We start from the raw sequence: 21157 nt of genomic DNA, 5'->3' as shown, positions 1-21157 counted from the left end.
GGCCATCTTCTTGCCCTAGCCTTTTATCTAGAAAGCTACTGATTCAGCTCCCTGAAATGTACGACTTACCCCAGAAACTTTTATGATTTTCCCAGTTGATTAAGGCATGCTGCATTCTTTCTCTTTTTCCGCACATTTTAACCTCTTCATCTTCTTTCTCTCCTCCCTCCCTCCCTCCCTCTCCGCTTCCCAAGCCATGAAGCCTTTCTGGAGAGGATGATATAGGCTCTCTCTGACCTGGGACTTTCTGGATCGCTCCCTATGGCACAGGGCTCTTTCACCAAGAAGTCTAGTGTACCAGTCCTGTCTCAGCTTCTTATCAGCTCCTCTGTTCTCCAGCTTAGTCCTATGGATGCTTAGCCCTTTCTTCCCCCACTCCAGATGTACCTGGGCCTTGTGCTAGCATTCGTGGTCATCATTACCGGCTGCTTCTCCTACTCTCAGGAAGCCAAGAGCTCCAGGATCATGGAGTCCTTTAAGAACATGGTGCCACAGGTAGGATGGACATGGGAGGATCTAGGGAGAGAAGCTAGAGGATGGGGCCAACCTAGAATTTTGAAGGGCCCTGGAGAATTATATCCTACAACCAGTAAGCTTAGTGAGGCTGGTGATGAGGGGTCAAGTTACCCTATCAGACCTCAAAAGTACCTGGAAGGGGCCAGGTGGCAGTTTTGTGGTGATGTGACTAGGTTCCTGGAAGGAGGTCCTGAGTTTGCATCCTGGGACCTCCCTGAGCATACCAAGTACACACGTGCCCACGACCAGAGCTGGCAGAGGCTGGGGTGGACTTAAACGTGGGGATACTGTTAAAAGTGCACCTCTTTCTCACTCTCTCTCTCTCTCTCTGAAGAAATAAATAAACATTTTTTTAACAGAGGTTTTTGCCTTAGGACATGTGAGCTCACCAGAGAGACACAGACCGTGAGAGGGAAAGTGAGAAATCACTCCCCCCGAGAGGTTGAGCACATCACAATCTTTTCTCCTCCATTCTCTTCCTGGGATCTTGGGCATGCATGTACACGTGCCCAGTGTGATTTTCAAGCCACCGAGTCCAGGACTCAAACCGTGGTCAGCCATGTGGGAGTCCAGTGACATAACCAGTTTGCCATCTGCTGGCCCTGAATAAAACGTTTTAAAAAATAACTGGGAGGCCAGTAGATGATGGAGTGATTAAGGCACAACCATGGTTCGAGTCCCAGATCTGGTGGCTTGTTTTCTCTCCCCACCCCCACCCCCACTCTCTATGTTTCTCTCTAGTGAGTACATGTGTCCTATTGCAAGTTTAGAGAATAATAATTAATAAAATTAAATAAATAAATATTTTTAAAGAGATACATCAACTATAAAGTAGTGTGGTCCAGAAGAATAATCTGAATTAAAAGAGGAAACACTATGGAAGCCCCAAGTGAAGATAGTCTATTAAAAATGAGAAAAAGGCACGAGTTGGTGGGAAGGCTGGATTCTTCAAATATCAGTCTTGTTAAAGACAAAGAATAGCTCCAGAAATGTCCCCAGTTAAAGGAGGCTAAAGAAACATGACCACTGAATGCAATTCCCAGTCCTAGCCCTGATTCTGGGCTGGAGCAGAAAATAATGCTCTGAAGGTTATTCTGGGCCAGTCAACAGCTCTGGAATATAGACAGCAGATTTTACTATTGTGTCAGTGTGCAACTCATGGGAATGAATAGCTGTTGTGGTGTTATGAGAGAATATCTTCATTCTTAGAAAATATGCCCTGAAGTATTTAGGATGAGAGATCATGATGTATGCAACCTACCTTCAAATAGTTCAAGGAAAAAAGTACATGCACGTGCACACACACATACATCTACCTGCACATAGTTCAAAGACAAAAGTACACACACACACACACACACACACACACACACACACACCTGTAGAGAGAGAACAAATGAGAAAGCAAATGCAGCAAAATGTCAATATAGGTAAATCTGGGTGAAGTTTATACAGGTATTCTTCATACTATGTTTACTCTTGCAACTTTTCTGAAAGTTTTACTTAATTTATTTTAAAATTTTGCTATAGGACACGTGCACTCATTGGAGAAAGACAAAGAGAAAGTGAGAGAACACCCTCCGCCGGGGTGGGGGGGGGATGACTACACTGCAATCCTTTCTCCTCCATTCTCCTCTCAGGATTTTGAGCACGCACGCACACGTATCCAGCATGCCTCTCAAGTCACCACGTCCAGTACTTAAACTGAGAGTTGCCATGTTGCCAGCTTCCTCAACCACCATACCAAGGACTTGCCCTAAATTATTTTTAAATTCAAAGTTTTTTAAACGTACCTGGAAATAACATGACAGTAGACAGGAGCTCCTAGGTACCGGGCTGGAAACTTGGAAAACAATAAGATTCATAATTTCCCAACAATATGACCACATTCTGACATTACAGCCTGTGATTTTCTTCTTCCTTATCAGTATAACCTAATTCTTTTCCTGGTTAAGAGTTTGAAACAAGGTGTTACAGCTTCAAACTACAAGCTTGGAAATTATTGGTTAGCTTTTGCTGCCTAACAAACCACCCCAAAACTTAAAACAAAAACTTCTTAACTTTTCACAGCTGCTGTTTCCACTGGGGTCAACTCCAGCTGGTACTGGATGCCTATGATCTCATTCACATGTGTAAGGCCTCAGCTAAGATAACTGGGGACAGCTGGGGCTTTTGTTCTCCTGATCTCTCTTTCTCCAGGAGACTAGCTCAGGCTTGTCCATAGGGCATCAAAAGGGGTGCCAACAACACTGGGCAAACACCAACACGAAATCACTTTTTATACGTTTGCTTGTATCACATCTGTGTGTCTTTGTTGTATGGCCAAAGCAAGTCACATGGCCATGCCTAGGTTTCGGCATGGAGAGACAGATCCTGCCTGTCAATGGAATGAACACCAAAGTCTCATTGCAAAAGGCTCTGTGACAGCTATGGTAGGAATTTGCAATATACCAAAGATACCTTCAAGAATGATTTGGTGAGAGACAGTAAGAAAAGGGAGTCAGGAGCCAGACAGTGACACAGTGGTAAAATGACCCTCCGTGAGGCTGCCCACTTGGGAGGTCCCAGGTTTATATCCATAGACCTCCCTGAGTACATTGGGCACATGTGTGCCCACAATTGGGCATGACTGGAGCTAGAAATGGATCATGGCACCAGAGCCCTGTAGGGGGTACTGCTTCTGTGTGTATGTCTCTCTCTTTCTCTCTCTCACTCTCTGACTTATTGATGAAATAAACTTTAAAAAATACTTTGAATAGGGACCATCAGTTAGCATAATGGCTATGTCGCTGGACTCCCATTTGGGCGACCGCAGTTCAAGTCCCAGACCCGGCGGCTTGAACTCACGCCAGGCGTGTGTGTGTGCATGCCCCAGATCCCGAGAGGAGAATGGAGGAGAAGGGATTGTGGTGTGGCCATCCCCCCTGGGGGGTGATTTCTCGCTTTCTGTCTCTCTGTCTCTCCCTGTCTGTCTGGCGAGCACATGCGCCCTATAGCAAAAAAAAAAAAAACTCTCCAAAAAAAAAAAAAAATCCTTTGAATAAGGGCTGGTAGGTAGTGTGGTGGTTAAAGAACTGGACTCCCACATGACTGACCGTGGTTCGAGTCCCAGACCTGGAGTCTTGCTTTCTTGCTTTCCTTTTCTCTCTCTCTCTCTAGTCAAATTAAAAAATGATAATACTAAGTAAAAATTAAATAAATCCTTGAAAAGTATTTTGAACAAATTTTTTTATAAACCAAAAGAAAGGGAAGTCAGATGGAAGGAGACTGGAAAGAGGAGATTATAAACTGGGAGTGAAATGGGAGAAAACAGAATGGCGGGTCATGGCGTGAAGCAGAAAGTTTTGGATATGAGCCTCTACTCTCTTCCCACAGCAAGCGTTGGTAATTCGAGGCGGAGAAAAGATACAAATTAATGCCCATGAAGTGGTCGTGGGAGACCTGGTAGATGTGAAGGGTGGAGACAGAATCCCCGCTGACCTTCGGATTATCTCTTCACGAGGGTGTAAGGTAAGAGGTGTGGAAAAGCTGTAGGAGGGGGCCAAGCACGGTCTTAATGCACGGGAGGAACCTGGACTCACTTAGAGAAGCCGTGATCATCTTATTCGGGACCTAAAGAGCTACCGAGTGAATTGAGGTTAGAGACAATAGCGTGTTGCTGTGGACATCTATTTCTCTTTGCATGTCAGTGATGTGTTAGTGGTGATGACATGTTTTCTCAATAAATGACTCTTTTCTCTCACGTTCATCTTATGACCCGTCCTCCCTCCCATCTCAGGTGGACAACTCATCCTTGACTGGGGAGTCAGAGCCCCAATCTCGCTCCCCTGAATTCACCCATGAGAACCCTCTGGAGACCAAAAACATCTGCTTCTTCTCTACCAACTGTGTGGAAGGTGAATATCACATCATACATAGCAAAGATTCAAAAGCAGAGATTGAAACTGAAAGAGTTCGAGAACTCTGTCTTCTTCAGGTAGTGGCATAGGTAAGGGCCGGTAAATAGTCATAGATTCTCCGTCACTAATGAACTTGGTGGCCTCTGATGTAAGGTCAAAGCCACCATTTCTGCACTTGCACCATGGGGGTACTAAAAGTCATTAGCCATAGATTTTTGCATGAATGAAAAGAAGTAGGAGTCAGATAGAGGTGAAGCAGTAAAATACAATGAAATGCAATGCTCTGTGAGGCTGACTCACACAGGAAGCCTCTGTCATGCAGAGACCTCCCTGAGCACACCAGATAATCACCCCAGCCTCAGCCTCCCTAATAAAGGGAGGCTGAGGCTGGGGTGAACTATGGCATGAAGACCTCGTTGGTGGTGCTTTTCCTCTGTTTCTCTCACACTCATGGAAAAAAGAAAGCTAAAAACCAACAACAACAACAACTATTGGACCATCCCATAGCCTAGTGGTTAAAGGAGCTAGATCCCATATGGCCTACTGTGCAGTTCAAGTCCCAGACTCAGTAGCTTGAAACACACACTTGGCTCCAATCAAACTACCATAGATATTCCTCACACAAATAGAAAAGGCAATCATAAAATTTATCTGGAATCATAAAAGGCCCTGTATTTCCAAAGCAATATGTGCAAGGGGAGTAAAGTAGATGGTATCTCACTTCCTGACCTCAAAACATATTACAAAACTGTGATCATTAAAACAGCATGGTATTGGCACAAAAACAGACAGGTAAACCGATGGAACAGAATTGAGAATCCCCAAATAAACCCCAAAACATACAACCAACTAATCCTTAACAAAGGGCACAAGACAATCCAGTGGGAAAAAGAAAATCTCCATGTTTATTGTAGCATTATTTACAATTGCTAGGACATGGAATCAACCCAAACGTCCAAAAATAGGTCAGTATATTGAAAAACTATGGCATACGTACTCTATAAAACACTACTCAGCCATAAGAAACAATGAGACCCTGATATTTGACACAAAGTGGACAAATATGGAAGATTTAATGCTAAGCAAAGCAAGCCAGACTATGAAAGACAGACTTTGTATGTCCCCACTCAACATATACCAAAAGTCTGTGCTCTATAGCAGAAACTGAAAGACTGGAAGATATAACAGCAGGGAAGGCCACTGTGGATATTAGCGACAGTAAGGACAAGGACAGTAAAAGGGAGGGTAAGAGGGCGAGAGAGGGAGGGGAATGGGAAAAACACTGATGTTTAATTGACACAAAAATGAAGTTATTTGCTGATGATAATGTATACGATAACATCTTTGTCTTGACTGATATATGCATTATATTCATGCTGGAAAAAGCAAGGTTGTACATTGTAAAGATGTATAGTGATTAAATGTAAATTTTAAAAATAATTTTTAAAAAGAAAAAAAAAGAAAGAAAGAAAAACACACTGGGTGTGTGTGTATATGTCCAAAATCCCAAATTGCAGCATGGCCATTTTCCATGGTTGTGGGAGGGAATTGGGATGATTTCTCCCTCTCTTTCTTCCTCTCTGTCTCTCTCTTACAAGTATGTGTGCTCTGTGGCAATTTAAAAAAATAATAAATGAAGTAATACATATAAAATGCTTAGCAGCACAAGGCCTAAAATACTGAATATGTTCCGTAAGTGTTAGTTACTATCCTAGCTACTGACTGGACTATGCTCTGTAAGCTGAAAATGATGCCGAAGGGAGAAAATGATTGCCTGAGATCTGACCTTGCTTCTTCTAAGGTAAACCCTAACTTCTGACTATTCCCCTCTCCAAGAGAGGATATTGGCATTGACACATTCAGTTAGCAGAGGTACCACTCAGATTTGGACTTTGCTCCTAAAATTCAGGACATTCTTGAACTTAGAGGCAGCTCTGGCCAAAATGGTGACAAGGAACTCACCATCTTGTGTCAGCCTCTCCTTGGCCCTTTCTCCTAAAGAAGACCTGAACTCCCTGGAACACACTGGAAAATCAATGTGTATTCTTAAGAATCAATGTTTGAGTGTCTAAAAATAGCTATTTTTTAAAATCAAATGTGTAATACACATCAAGCACTATCGATATTATCTCTGATTCTTGCATCGCTCTACAGCAGATTTGTCCCTATTTTACACATGAAAGACTACGGTTCAAAAAAGTTAAATGACATATCCAAGAGCAAACTCAACAGAAAAGAGAAGGATGGGGATTCTAATGGAGGCCCTGTCTCCAACGTGTCTTATCCACAGACCCTGCTCTGCAGTAAAGGATTGCCAATGATCCCTCTGGTGATCCAATTATTTAATTTGAGAATACCTTAAAGGATAACAGTAACATTAAGACTGAATAAATACTGAGGAAGAATCCAACTAAAAAAATAAATGTATTTGTTAAAATGTTTGATTGGACAAGAAGAGGTTAGCAAGCTTTCTCCAAAAGCACTACATTTCTACTATTAACTTTTAGGAAAAATTTACCCAGATTTGTCCTTCCAAAGTAGGTTTTTCATCAGCTAAGTATATGCTTCAGATAAGGGGGTGGGGGTGTGGGTGGCTGCATTCCATCTGGGTGGAAAAGAGTTTAACAGATTAGCAGAACTTAAGATGGCACCAAGAGGGGAGAGCTAGGTTGAAAAAGCTCTTGACTATGAAGCTGAGAAATTGTGCAGTTTGCAAACTAGTAGCATTTACCCTAGTAGACCAAATCTGCCCTTTAACCTTTACCCTAGACCAATTTGCAAACTAACTGCAAACTATAACTTTTGCCGTTGCCTCCCACTCTCCTCACTATGAACCTTGAAAGGGTTATGACACCAACATCTTTGGGTTTTCACGTATCTTCAAGGGAGCCTCAGCTACGTCTCTGACAATATATGGAAGGTGTATGGAGAAGCCATTCTGGCCTGGAATATGAGATGCTTGGCCCCCCCAACCTTCCCTGAAGTTAATCCACCCCATTTCTACACACGTTGGGATTAGGGACTAAATTGCCTCTCTCCAAACATGAAGAAGCCATAGCAAAAGGGATAAAAATGAGTTAGATTGGGAACCAGCAGTTAGTGTAATGGCTATGTCGCTGGATTCCCACATAGTCGACCATGGTTCGCGTCCCGGACCCGGTGGCTTAAAACTCACGCCGGGCGCGTGTGCGTGCGTGCCCAAGATCCCGAGAAGAGAATGGAGGAGAAGGGATTGCGGTGTGACTATCCCCTCTGGGGGGTGGTTTCTCGCTTTCTGTCTCTCTGTCTCTCTCTGTCTGTCTGGCGAGCACACGCGCCCTATAGCAAAAACCTCTCAAAAAAAAAAAATGAGCTAGATTAAACCATGGCAATAAATAGATACAGATGACACCATACTTTTATCCTTCTCACCAAAACAAAACAAAGCATCATTCAGCCTCTCTCAGTTATCAGGTTGTCGGGAAAGCCATGAAGTCCTTGGGCTTGTCAGGACCTGTTGCGTCATGACTTTCCCAACAACCCAATATTTTAGTATCATCTTTCTGTACAGCTGCATGAATGCCTCTGATGACCCATTTCGAGATCACCTATAGAACACCTGAAACTGTGAAACTTTCCAGAATTCCTCCTCCTTCACCGACGTTGACCTGATCTGTCTGTTCTCAAACTCACATAGCTGAAGGTGTCCTTGGAAATGGGGACCACCAGCTACTTTCTGCTGCAACATTGCTAGGAGTTGCTAGATTAGAGCAATCTCTACTAAACCCCGTGTACAAAAGCACTTCAAATAGTTCATGGAAAATGGAGTTAAGGTACAAGTCTACTTTGGTGCAAAAAAATGGATAATCCATGTGGTTTTTGTCATAATACACATTTTTTCATGACCTTTTTGAAGACTTCTTCCGTGTTTGATTTCAGTCCTTCTGGAGATCCTAAATTCATCTAAATGAAGGGAAGAAGGAAACCAATACCTACTACATACCCAACCCTGTTCAACACTCTTTGAAAAATACTGAATTTTCACAGCTGTGTAGATACCATTTTATTTATTTAAGATTTATTTATTTATTTATTTTATTTCACTCGTTGTTATTATTTTTATTTTTATTTGACCAGAGAGAGAGAGAGAAAGGGAAAGTGAGAAAGTAAACCACCAGGTCTGGGACTCGAACAAGGTCAACTATGTGGAAATACAGTGCCCTCAACCACCACCCCACCTGTTGGCACTGTAGATACCATTCTGAAGATGAGAAAACCTGGGGTTGGAGGCTGGCACAGCACTGAAACATGATGTTTTGCAAAGCTGACCAGATGGGAGGGTTCTGGAATCATATCCAGAGATCTCCCTGTGTGCTCCAGACACATGGCATGCGCATGATCTGGGGCTGACTGAGGCTTGGAGTGGACCACTGTGTCAAAACGCTGTTGGGGGTGCTGTCTCACTCTCTCTTTATATCTGTCTCTGTTTCTCTTGCTCATGGGAGAAATAAATAGACAATTGCTAAGGAAGCCTGAATCTCAGAGAGTTTAAGTAACTTACCCTAGGAAAAAGAGGAAGGTCAAACTTACAGCCTGGAGTCTTTCTGCTTCTAAAATAAGTGCTCTTCCTGTAGGAGGTTGGTTTCTGCATAATTCTGACCCTGACTTTACTGGTAGGAACTTTAGCCACTACAATAAAGCAGTAAGAATTATTCTGAGCAAAGAGCCTTGTCTTGCCCTTATTTCAAGCCCTGGAGGTATGAGGCTGGCACCATGCGTGCATACAGCCAAACGTGCTGTGCATTTCACCTTTGTAACTCAGGGGCAGAGCTGATGGAGAGAATCAGGACCCTAAGCACAGCTGCCGGGCTGTTCTGGCCTGTGCTACCGGCAGGGGTCAGACTGGCTCTAGCCAGCAAAGCAGGGAGGGGGCAAGGGAGAGCAAGGCTTCTCAACCACTGACACTGGGGTCAATCTCTTGCGGGAGTAGGGAGGGGTGTCCTTGCATTGCAAGGTATTAGCAGCATCTCCAGCCTCTATGTAGTAGATGCCAATAACGACTCATCCCAGTTGTGACCATCAAAAAATGTCTCCAGAGATTGCCAAATGTTCTCTGGAGACTGAAACTCATCGGACGAGAGGATGAAAGCATATCGAAACCTAAGACTGCCTGAAGGATACCCGCTATTTCTAGGGATCTAGAAACTATGCAGCTGCCGAGGGCAAAACAAGAAATATGCAGACCGTAGAAATACTTAGATTAGGTGCAGTGAAGACCGTCTTGACAGTGATGGCATTGGCAATCATGCCGGGTATCCTGGAGAAGTGTGGTAACTCTTCAGAGAGTTCAGAACAGGAGACTCTGATTTCTGTAAGCCAAATACGAGGAGAATAGAAGGCAATGGTCACTCAAAGGACACGGAGTTCCCACCTTGTTTATGACCACTGGCAGCGTTCTCTCTGTAGGAACCAAACCCAAAAACCTTCCCAGTTCAGACCTAGGGTGTCTTGGGCGAGTGCCTGACTGAAAAACAGCGAAAAGTGTTTCTTCCTCTCTGCTCTCACATTCGACACTGAGCACGTCCTCGTCTGCCTGTGTGGGGATTTGTCCCTGCCCACAACCAGTTCTCTAGCAGACGCCAACTGTATACCCTAAAATTCAAACTGTTCCCGATGCTGCATCCCAGGCTGCAGCCCACTTCAGACTCTAACGAAAAGTAGCAGGTGGTCATCTGTATTTCTCACCAGCTCCTTCCTTGTGTTTGATTACTTTCTAGGGCAGTGCTCAGTACTCAGGAAAATATTTCACTTACATTTTCCCACTTACTATAAAGGCTATTATGAAGGCTACAGATGAACATCCAGATGGAAGAAACGCACAGGGCCAGGCATGTGGGAAGAGGCGTGGAGCTCCCTCGCTCTTCCCCACGCGCTCACTCCAGGCACCTCCATGCGCTCAGTGACCCAGAAGCTCTCTGAACCCAGTCCTTGCAGGTTTTTGAGAGAGGCTTCATTATGTACACATAATCACTGACCACTGATGGTCAACTCAACCCCAGCTCCTCTCCCCTTCCCAGAGGTGGAGGCTGGAGCTGGAAGTTCCAACTCTCCAATCACGTGGTTTGTTCCCCTGGCAACCTGCTCCATCCTGAGGCAACCAGGAGCCCACAAGTCTTTATTAGAACAAAGATCCTATACATAAATAGATAAACCTGCCCATAGTCTTCAAAAATATCAAGGATAGGAGCCGGCAGGTGGTGTGGTGGTGGTGAAGATGCTAGGCTCCCACATAGCGGACTACAATTCAAATCCGGACCTGGTGGCTTGCTTTCTCACTTTCCCTTTTGCTGTCTCTCTCTCTCTAACATAATTAAAAATAATAATAAATAAAACTAAAGAATTCTTGGGACCAGCAGATAGCATAATGGTTATGTCGCCGGACTCCCACATGGCCACCACGGTTCAAATCCCAGACCCAGTGGCTTGATACTCACACTGACACATGTGCATGCATGTCCAAAATCCCAAGAGGAGAGTGGAGGAGAGGGGATCACGATGCAGCCATCCCCCCTGGGGGGTGGTTTCTCACTTTCTATCCCTCTGTCTCTCTCTCCAGTGAGTACATACTTCCTATAGCAAAAATCTTTCTGAAAAATAAATAAATAAATAAACCTCTAAAAAACATATATGCAGGATAAGAAAAACAAAGTGAAGTTGACTAACTGTTGTAGATTAAAAGAGGTAGTATTTAGTAAATGTTAACTTAATGCTTAAAAAAAATTTTAAATCCTCCTAAAGCCCGGGAAATTCCAAAGGACTTAGGCGTTCTGTATCAGATGCTTCTATCGCTCAGAAAATTGAAATGATCTTGAGTTCTCTTTATAATAGAGCATGTGTGCACACAGGCGTGAATGAGGGGGAGAGATGAGCCCCCTCCACAGGGCCCAGTCATGCTGCAATTCTCTTCCTCCAATCCCCCATCCTATTGGATCTAGAGCACTCAGGTGTGTGCCCGGTATGTTTCAGGCCCGCCGGGCCAGGAATTTGAACCACGGTCACTGAGCAAGATCCAACTTCTCTTGCGTAGCACATTACCACCGAGCCACGGAGCCAGCCGTATTTCTTATGGTATGACAAGCTCACGTCACCTCTTCTCCCTTTGTCCACAGGAACAGCCCGGGGTGTTGTGATTGCTACAGGAGACTTGACAGTGATGGGCCGAATCGCCTCCCTGACATCAGGCCTGGCGGTGGGGCAGACACCCATCGCTGCTGAGATCGAGCACTTCATCCATCTGATCACAATGGTGGCCGTCTTTCTTGGTGTCAGCTTTTTTTTGCTTGCAATTCTCTTGGGCTACACCTGGCTGGAGGCTATCATTTTTCTTATTGGCATCATCGTGGCCAATGTGCCTGAGGGGCTGCTGGCCACTGTCACTGTGAGTAGACAAGTGGAGGGTGAATTCAGGGCACACAAGCCACCCTAGGGGCATTAAATCACAAGCCGCTGTCTTGTTGAATCTTGCAAGTGAAGTGTACAGATGTCGGAAATGATTTCACTCCCAATCCGACATTGACGTCCTCCACTCGTATCAGAGGGTCTTCGAAAAGTTCATGGATGTGCATATTATAAGAAAAATGCATAACTTTTCATATTTTTCACACCAAAATAGACTTACACTTGAATTCCATTTTTTTGCCATGAACTTTTTGAAGTTACCTTGTATCTCCTGGTGTGTTATCTTTCTACCTAGTGAGGGAAGGAGCCCGTCGTAATGGGGAAAGTGTTGAATTATAGCTCACCAGGAGTAAGCTCATATCCTGGGCACACTGGCTGGTGAACGTGGCCAAATCATTTCCTATCTGCAGGTCTCAATTTATTCGTCAGATTATTGAGATCGATTTAGAATTACGGAATTTTACTGGGAAGGATTTCCAAGGATATAAATGCGACCTTTCCATCGACACTGAGTATCCTCTATCAGACCTAGGGAAGATGGTTATTTTTCTAGTAATAGGAAGCCCACCCCTTTTGCTCTCGGTCTCTTTCATTGTTGGGCTGCTTTAGTTAAGTCTCTCTGTGTTAAGCAGAGATATGATTCCCTGCTTGGTTCTAGGTTTCCCAGCTGAAGAAACACAAAATAAGTTGAATCTCTGTCTTGCATTTCTAGCCCGTTAGCTCTTTACGCCCCTCCACCTCTCCAGGCAGGTGGTGAACTGTGCCTTCCCCTTAGCCACTCTTCCTAGGACAGGAGCTTCAGAGGTCTTGTCTTGCTGATCACCTGTTTGGGGTGAGCTCTAGTTTATCAATATCCTTCTTAATATAGAAATGAAAATAATACATGGGTATGTTTGGACTGGCCAGAAAACATTGGGACTAGTAATATTACGTAAATAAATTATAGCCCCATGAGTAGAATCCTGTACTTACATAACCACAGTCTAGAGATTCATTAGCTTTTTTTTTTTTTTTTAATTTATTGTAGGGCACATTGCTGAAAAGGGACAGAGAGAGAGAGAGAGAAGGAAAGTGAGAAAGTACCTCCCAGGGGGATGGCCACGCTGCAATCCCTTCTCCTCCATTCTCCTCTCAGGATTTTGGGCATGCACACACACGTGCGTTTTTCAAGCTACTGGGTCCAGAACTCGATACCACACAGTCACCCATGTGGTCTCCAGCTGCCTTGCTGGACCAGTTCATTAGCTTTTAAAACAACGGAGCCACACCTGTCTTACACCGGATGCATGGTCAACGGAAATCTTTTGGTTCACGTATCCGTTTCAGTGTTTTGATATTACTTCTCAATGTCATCATTGCGTCCTTCCCACCCTCCTTTTAAACTATTGGTACAGCCTGCCCCTCTCCAAACACACATTTAGCATCTTACGTCAAAAGCAGACATTAGCTATAGGCCCCGCTCTAGGTGGTGTGCTTCCCAGGTGGGGCCACATGGAAAGCCTGGGTTCGATGCCTGGCCCAGCCTAAAGACTGAACAAGACAATGTGGGCCCGTGATCCCTGTGTCTTGAGAGGCTAGAAGGTCAAGGGCTGGCCTGGGTGACATAGAGAGACCCTGTACAAAAGAAGAGGAAAGATGAAAAGAGTAGGTATAGTGGCTTGTGCCTCGGAGGTTTGGGCTGAAGGATTGTAACATGGCGAGATCCCCCTCCCTGCCCCCCCAAAAAACTTAGCCATCTATGTGGTTCTGGAAAGACTGAACCTGAGAAACAGATATGACCTGAGCATGCATGAAGCAGAGGCTACTGAGCAGGAAGGATGGAAGGGTCCCAGGGAGAGAGTGTTACTCCAGAGGGAGAGAGGAGGACCGTTCTCTGTGTGACAGCCGGTGAAGGAAAACAGTCTTTTTTGAAACACTTGCCATAAAGCCCAAGCCAAAACCGCTTTCTTAATTTTCTTTCCCACAAGCACAGAAGACATTGGCTGAGGACGAGTTAAGAACAAAAGGGGAATAAGCACAAACAGTTCAAATAGCAACAAGCACGACCAACCTTCTGGAACGCAAGGTGGTGCGAGCGGTCCGTCCCTTCTGTCTCTCTCTCCCCTCTCCACGGCCCCAGGTGTGCCTGACCCTAACCGCCAAGCGCATGGCGCGGAAGAACTGCCTGGTGAAGAACCTGGAGGCGGTGGAGACGCTGGGCTCCACGTCCACCATCTGCTCGGACAAGACGGGCACCCTCACCCAGAACCGCATGACCGTCTCCCACCTGTGGTTCGATAAGACCGTGTATCAGGCCGACACCACTGAAGAGCACAGTGGTGACTAGTGGTTTGGTGGCCCAAGGTGGAAAGACTGGGGCGGAGGTGTGTGTGTGGGGGGGTGTTATGCATGAATTGAAAGAATGGCCATTCTAGGCAAAGAGCGGAGAGCCGGAAGGTGGAGTGGAGAGAAGGGAAGTGTGGAGGAAAGGAACCCCTGCCTCTGTAGAGCCTTGGAATGTGAAACCCGCTGTGTGAACCTCCGGCATTAGACCCCCTGTCCCCTGCTCACAGTTCTCTCCTCTCTAGGGAAATTGTTCGGCAAAGGATCTGACACCTGGTTTGTTCTGGCCCGGATCGCTGCCCTCTGCAACCAGGCTGACTTCAAGGCCCATCAGGAGACAGTGCCTATAGCTAAGGTGTCAGGCCTCCGGGGAGAGGGACACTGAGAGGCCTCAGTGTCCAGGGTATAACCTGCCCTCTCCCAAAACACTCACTCCTGGCACTCCGCAACGGGTCCCAGGCACCCCGCTCCCCATTCCGCCCCTCTCCTTGTCACTGCAGGTCAGCCCCCTGTCCCTGTGCCTTATGCAAACCTTACAATGTGTCCAGGGCACCCCAGCTACCAGGTAAGCCCACACCCCTGTGGCTTACGCAAACCCCCTCCTGGCAGCGGGTGACCACAGGCGATGCATCTGAGTCCGCCCTCCTCAAGTTCATCGAGCAGTTTCACAGCTCTGTGAAGGAGATGAGAGAGAAGAACCCCAAGGTGGCAGAGATTCCCTTTAATTCTACCAACAAGTACCAGGTACAGAACCAGCAAAGGTAGGAGGATGGTGGTGAGGAGTGTGCTCTTCAAGGGGGAAGCCGGGGCTCTGCCTGTGCCTTGGATTTCACCTCCGAGCCGCAGACTAGCTCAGTGGAACTGGCGTCCCAGGTGGAAGAAGCCTCATCTCACAAGACAGTAACCAGCAGATGAAGAGGGATGAGACCGGTGGTGATGGGAGAGGCAAAAGCTCTGCACCTGCAGCACCTGGGGGAGAAAATGAATCTAAAAATGCTCTCTGAAGGGCCATCAGGTGGCATGGTGGTTAAGGTATTGGATCTTACATGGCTGACTCCATGGTTTGAGTCCCAGACCCAGAGGCCTGAAAATCACACCAGGCACGTGTACATATGTGCCCAAAATCCCAAGAGGAGAATGAAGGAGAAGGGGTTGCAGCACGGCCATCCGCGGTGGAATGATTTCCCACTTTCCCCCTTTCTGTCTGTCTGTCTGTCTGGTGAGTTCATGTGCTCTATGACATAGCAAAACAAAAACATAAACAAAACTCTCTGAAAAGTCCACAGATAGCAGAGGCTGGTTGAGGCACGTCGTGTTAGAGTCACATGCAGCTGTCAGGAGCCACCTCCGTGTCTGCTGCCGGGTTTCCCACTGCAGAATAAGGTTACCTGTGCAAGACTAATGATTGCACGGCCCATCAAGTGTTTCTTTTCACTCCACGCCAGAAGTTCTAGCAGCTTGCCCTCGGGTAGACTTCCACATGGCGAATCACAGATGGAGTCTCGGACCTGGCATCTTACTTCCTCACTTTCTCTCCCTCTCTCTCTCTGTCTCTGTCTCTCTCTGGTGAGCACATGTGCCTTGTAGCAAATGAATAATAATAATGATAAATAAAATGACTAATTCTAAAAATACACAAGATTAGAAGTTTATTTAGCTCATAGTTTGGAGGTCCGAGACTAAGGGTCCGGATCTGGTGCTGGTCTTCTTGCTGGTGGGGCTCCCTGCAGAGACCTGAGGCGGTGCAGGGCATCATACGACAAGACACGAGCATGTCTGCATCATGTGTCTCTGTGTCTCTCCTCTTGTTCCTCTCTCTGTATAAAGCTACCAGGACTCGATCATGGGGATTCTACCTTAATCACCTCCCAGAGGTTCCACCTCTTAAACTCATAGATTACATTTCCTCTTAATACTGTCACGACAGGACCCCAATCTCAACACATTTGTTTTGGGAGATGCACTCAACCCATAGGCGAGAAAGGGGTGATAGGAAGAATAGCATCCATTGGAGGGACAGGATCTTGGCAGCCTTTGAAGGTAGGGTGTGGCAGGAAGTCGGGAAAGGTGGCATTCCCGTGACCCAAGCTCCACTGGGTGAAGCTTGAGGTCTATGGACAATCGGGATTTGCTCAGAAAAGTCAATTCTCCCAACTCCGTGCAAGAGGAAATGAGACTCCTCAGTCAGTCAGTTTTGCTTTTTTCCCTTAAAAAATACATAATAAAATAACAGAAGCCATACAGAGTAATACGATTACCTGTATTTTCATATTGAACAATGAGCCAGAAAGAGTAATTAGGTCAATGCTTCTCTGTCCCAACTGGTTTTTAGTTCATGTAATAAGATAGATATAACCCCAAACTGCAAACTAATGTCCATGATTTTCCTCTGATGTTTAGGGGTCTTGATAGCCAGATAGGAATTCTGTAGCTTGACAGGGACCAAGTAAAATCCTTGACTGGAATCAAGGAGATGCCTCTTCCTTCATGTAATCCAAAATGAAGCACAGCACACACACGTTTGCTGGGATGCCCAGTGACCGTCCCCCAAACGATGGTGGTGGGTGGCTCTTCTGAACTTCTGTGTATATTGAGTCCTTTTTCTTTCTTTTCTTTCTTTCTTTCTTTTTCTTTTGGAGAGGTTTTTGCTATAGGCCACGTGCGCTCGCCAGACAGACAGAGAGCGCCAGAGAGACAGAAAGCGAGAAATCACCCTCCAGGGGGGATGGGCACGCCACAATCCCTTCTCCTCCCTTCTCCTCTCGGTATCTTGGGCATGCACGCACACGTGCCCGACGTGAGTTTTAAGCCACCGGGTCCGGGACTCGAGCTGTGGTCGACTACATAGGAGTCCAGAGACATAGCCATTACGCCAACTGCTGGTCCCATATTGAGTCATTTTTCTATGCAAAAATGCATCATGACTTTTCCAACAACCCAATAGCGTTAAAATGGAAGAATTGTCCTCTGTGTCACCAAGTGTAATGGGCCAGCCTACCGGCCACACAGCTCTGACAAGGGCGTGCTCTTGGAGGCTCTGGGTTAACTTCCTTAATTACTTGTTCTGAGGCTAGACATTCTGGTCTTTGCAAAGGACATCTTTGCCTGCCAGTCACTCGAAGAGCTTGGTCTCTCCTCTGAGATTGAAATGAAACAAAGACGACTCCCCATTCTGGCATCTCCAGATTTCTCCCTCTCTCATTTGTCTTTATCCACGAGAGAGCACACATGTGCAGAGGTGCAATTGAGAGAGGGGTGAACACCCTTCTCGGGTGCTGGTCACACTGCGGTTCCCTTCCTCTGGTCCAGCCTGTCAGACCCTGGCATATGTGCATGCACACAGCTGTTTCCAGCTGAGCAGGCCAGGGATGCAAACCTTGGCTGGCATGTGGGATCCAGCTTCTCTTGAGCACTGCATTACCACTGTCCGTGGATCCAGCCCCCCACCCCATCATTCCTTTATCTGTAATTTTCTACCAAGATATGATTTTTTCTCTAACTGAGTTATAACTTAACTAGGTCTTGTCATCACCTCTTGGGCCTTTTGGTCACACACACACACACAAATGTTTGTTGAGCACTCAGAAAGTTCACCTGCTTTTAGCTTTTTACAGCTTGCTGGTTAAACAAGTTAAGATTTTCCTCTACATTGCTTAAGCATCCAAGGTGGGGGGAGGGGCTTCAAAAATTTCATGGAAAATGGATATTGTGAAAAATACATGCAGTATTTCAAAAACATTTTTGTACTTGGGGCCAGCAGGTGGCATAGTGGTTATGGTGCTGGACTTTCACATGACTGACCATGGTTCAAGTCCCAGACCTAGCAGCTTGAAAATTATACCAGGCATGTGTGTGTGTGTATATGCCCAAAATCCCAGGAGAAAAATGGAGAAGGGATTGCACTTGGTCATCACCCAGGGAGTGGTTTCTCACTTTCTCTGTCTCTGGCAAGTGCACGCGCCCTGTGGAAAGAACCTTAAATAAAAAAGAGAGAGAGAAAATGCAAACCCTCAACGGATGCTCTTCTTTCTCACTCTTTGTGGCGGGAAGGGTGGGCTGTCTGCTCAGGTTCACGTCATGACTGTGCCCGCCCACCCCCTCCCCACCATGCTGCACAGACCCTACACCCCACTGCTCTATCTAGTCCCTCTCAGGGGGCTTTCCACACTTCTAGGAGAAAGTGGCTGGGAGCAACTAACCTGGTTTTGGATTATGCTTAATGGTTTTTGAAGTATTTTTTACAACAATCTCATAAAAAAAGATCAATGAAGTAGGCAAGGTAGCGCCATCCCCATTTTCTGGAAAGGACAAAGGTTTTGCGATATTAAATGGCTGGACATGGAGCCATAAGGCTAATATGGTGTTCATGCTGGCTCTAGAACACAGGTCTTCGGACTCCATGTTTTCTTCCCCCCCCCCCGCTCTGCTGGGTTCCTTTGTTGGCCCTGTGGTTTCTTTTTAAAAAATCATTACTTATTTTATTTTTTAAAATCTATTATTATTTTTAACTTGACCAGAAACAGACAGAGAGAGAGAGGGAAAGTGAGAAAGCAAGCGACCAGGTTTGGTTCTTGAACTGTGGTCGGCCATGTGGGAGTCCAGCGCCTTAACCACCATGCCACCTGCTGGCCTCCAGGCCCACGGTTTCTGCCTCTGACCATCCAAACAGCAAGGAAGCTGTAGGGGGCAAGAGTGGTTGCGTGCTCATGGAGCTTCCAGTGTGGTTGAGAAGATCAAGGAGATGTGTGGGGAGTGATACCAGCCTGGGGTTGGCGTTACTGGAGGGGAAGGGGAAGAGGGCTGGGCTCCGCCTAGGGTTGGATTTGATTGGGGGAGTGGGGGAGACAAATGGAGGGTGTGAAACAGGCTGTCATCTTTTGTACTTCCCTTTTGTCCCTCCCTCTTTCCTCCTGTGCTCTCCCAGCTGTCCATCCACCTCCAGGAGGACAGCTCTCAAACCCACGTGCTGATGATGAAGGGTGCCCCTGAGAGGATCTTGGACTTCTGCTCCTCTTTCCTTCTGGACGGGCAAGAGTACCCGATGGACGACGAGATGAGGAAAGACTTCCAAAATGCCTACCTAGAGCTGGGAGGTCTGGGGGAGCGTGTGCTAGGTGAGGGGCCATGGAAGAGGTCTTGGGGAGAAAGGTATCCAGAATGTTGCAGTGTGCGGGGGGCGTGAGCAGGGTCACCACTGGCCCCTTCGTCTGTCTCTCCCCAGGGTTCTGCTTCTTGAATCTGCCTAGCCACTTCTCCAAGGGATTCCCCTTTAACACGGATGAAATCAACTTCCCCGTGGACAACCTCTGCTTTGTGGGCCTCATATCCATGATCGACCCTCCCCGTGCTGCAGTACCTGATGCTGTGAGCAAGTGCCGAGATGCAGGGATCAAGGTAAATACCTGCCACCCGGGAACTCCTGCCTGTCACGAGCTGGAACAGTTCGTAGAAAGCCTTGCACAGAGGAGACTGTGGAAACGTTGGCCACGAGATGTTCCTGAGGTGCCAGGACCTTTGTGTCCATGCCAGTGATCTGGGCTGCCTGAAGCTGGCAGGAGGTTGTGTGAAGACCCCACTGTGGGTGGCTCTTTCTGTCTGTCTTCCAAAAGAAATCATTCTGGGGCCAGCAGGTGGCATAGTGGCTAAGGTGCTGGACTCCCACATGGCTGACCATGGTTCAAGTCTCAGACCAGGCAACTTGAAACTCAGCGTCAGGTGTGTGTACGTGCATGCCCAAAATTCCAAGAGGAGAAGGGATTACAATATGGCCGTCCCCTCTTGGGGGATGATTTCTCACTTTCTCTCTCTGTGTCTCCAGTGAACATATGCACCCTATAGCAAAAATCTCTCTTTAAAGAAGAAAAAAAAGAAAGAAAGAATTAAACTTTGGTCAGCTGTGGTATACTGGTTAAGGTAGCCAACTGTACAGTTTAAGTCTTGAACTTAGCAGTTTGGAAAACATTCTGGGCACATGTACATACCCAGAATCCCAAGAGGAAAATGGAGGAGAAGGGATTGCGGCGTGACCATCCCCCCTGGGGGGTGATTTCTCGCTTTCTGTCTCTCTGTCTCTCTCTCTCTCTCTCTGGTGAATGCACACCTGTGGCAAATTTTTAAAGAAAGAAAGAACCGGGACCCAGATGGCGTAGTAGTTACAATGCTGGACCTCCCACATGGGTAACTGTGGTTCAAGTCCTGGACCTAGTGGCTTAAAACTTACACTGGGTACGTGTGTGTGCATGCCCAAAACCCCAAGAGGAGACTGGAGAAGGGATTGCAGCATGGCTAACCCCCTTTGGGAATGATCTCTCACTTTCTGTCTCTCTTTGTCTCTATTGTGAACACATACACCCTATAGCAAAAATCTCTCTTTAAAAAAAAAAAAAGAAGAAAGAATTAAAATTAAAAGGAAAAAATGTTTTCTGAAGATTCCGGTGAGCAGGCACGTTTGAGAACAAACAGCACAGTGCTTCTCAAACCTCAGCTTACCTGAACTCTCTCCTGCTTCCCTGAGCTTATTCCTTTAGGGCTTTGTTTATTTAGTTAGTTAGTTAGTTATAGTTTTCTGTAGGATGTGGGCTTGCTGGAGAGAGACAGAGAGAAAGAGAGAGGGGGGAATGTGAGAAAATATCCCTTCTCCCTTCTCCATTCTCTCCTTGGGATTTTGGGCACACACACAAATGCGCCTAGCATGATTTTCAAGCTGCTGGGTCTGGGACTTGAACCACATGGTCAATCATGTGAGATCCAGCCACCTGAACCACCACACCACTGGTTAGCCTGGTATTTCTTGTCTTAAGAGATAGTTGACAGAAAGTTTGTCCTCCTAGTTAGAATCATACCTTGCACTGAAAATTAGAATCACCAAGAAAGCTTTACAGATTTGATGTTGGGATTAAATGGTGGTGCAGTGGTTAAAAAAAAAAAATGCTGTTCCAGGTTGACCCACTGGTAAATTCCCTGTTTGTGCCCAGAGACCACCA

General features: G+C 46.2%; 1 protein-coding gene across 2 annotated transcripts in view; it reads left to right on the top strand.

The window, feature by feature from the left end:
* Positions 1 to 21157, top strand: part of LOC102483255 (sodium/potassium-transporting ATPase subunit alpha-2) — a 97943-nt gene that overhangs the window by 53755 nt on the left and 23031 nt on the right. Inside the window, exons 4-12 of one of the 2 annotated variants that reach the window (XM_006168835.1) lie at positions 382 to 495; positions 3892 to 4026; positions 4295 to 4412; positions 11564 to 11832; positions 13972 to 14170; positions 14420 to 14529; positions 14784 to 14918; positions 19099 to 19288; positions 19396 to 19568. The exons of the other annotated variant lie outside the window; for it this stretch is intronic. Coding sequence (XP_006168897.1) covers positions 382 to 495; positions 3892 to 4026; positions 4295 to 4412; positions 11564 to 11832; positions 13972 to 14170; positions 14420 to 14529; positions 14784 to 14918; positions 19099 to 19288; positions 19396 to 19568 — 1443 coding nt within the window. The remainder of the gene's footprint in view (positions 1 to 381; positions 496 to 3891; positions 4027 to 4294; positions 4413 to 11563; positions 11833 to 13971; positions 14171 to 14419; positions 14530 to 14783; positions 14919 to 19098; positions 19289 to 19395; positions 19569 to 21157) is intronic. 2 annotated transcript variants of the gene reach the window in all.

The sequence above is a fragment of the Tupaia chinensis genome, unplaced genomic scaffold (genome assembly GCF_000334495.1).
Source record: "Tupaia chinensis unplaced genomic scaffold, TupChi_1.0 Scaffold146187_1, whole genome shotgun sequence".
NCBI lineage: Eukaryota > Metazoa > Chordata > Mammalia > Scandentia > Tupaiidae > Tupaia > Tupaia belangeri.
Note: the sequence above shows the minus strand (reverse complement) of the source record. Positions and strands in the feature narration are given on the sequence as shown.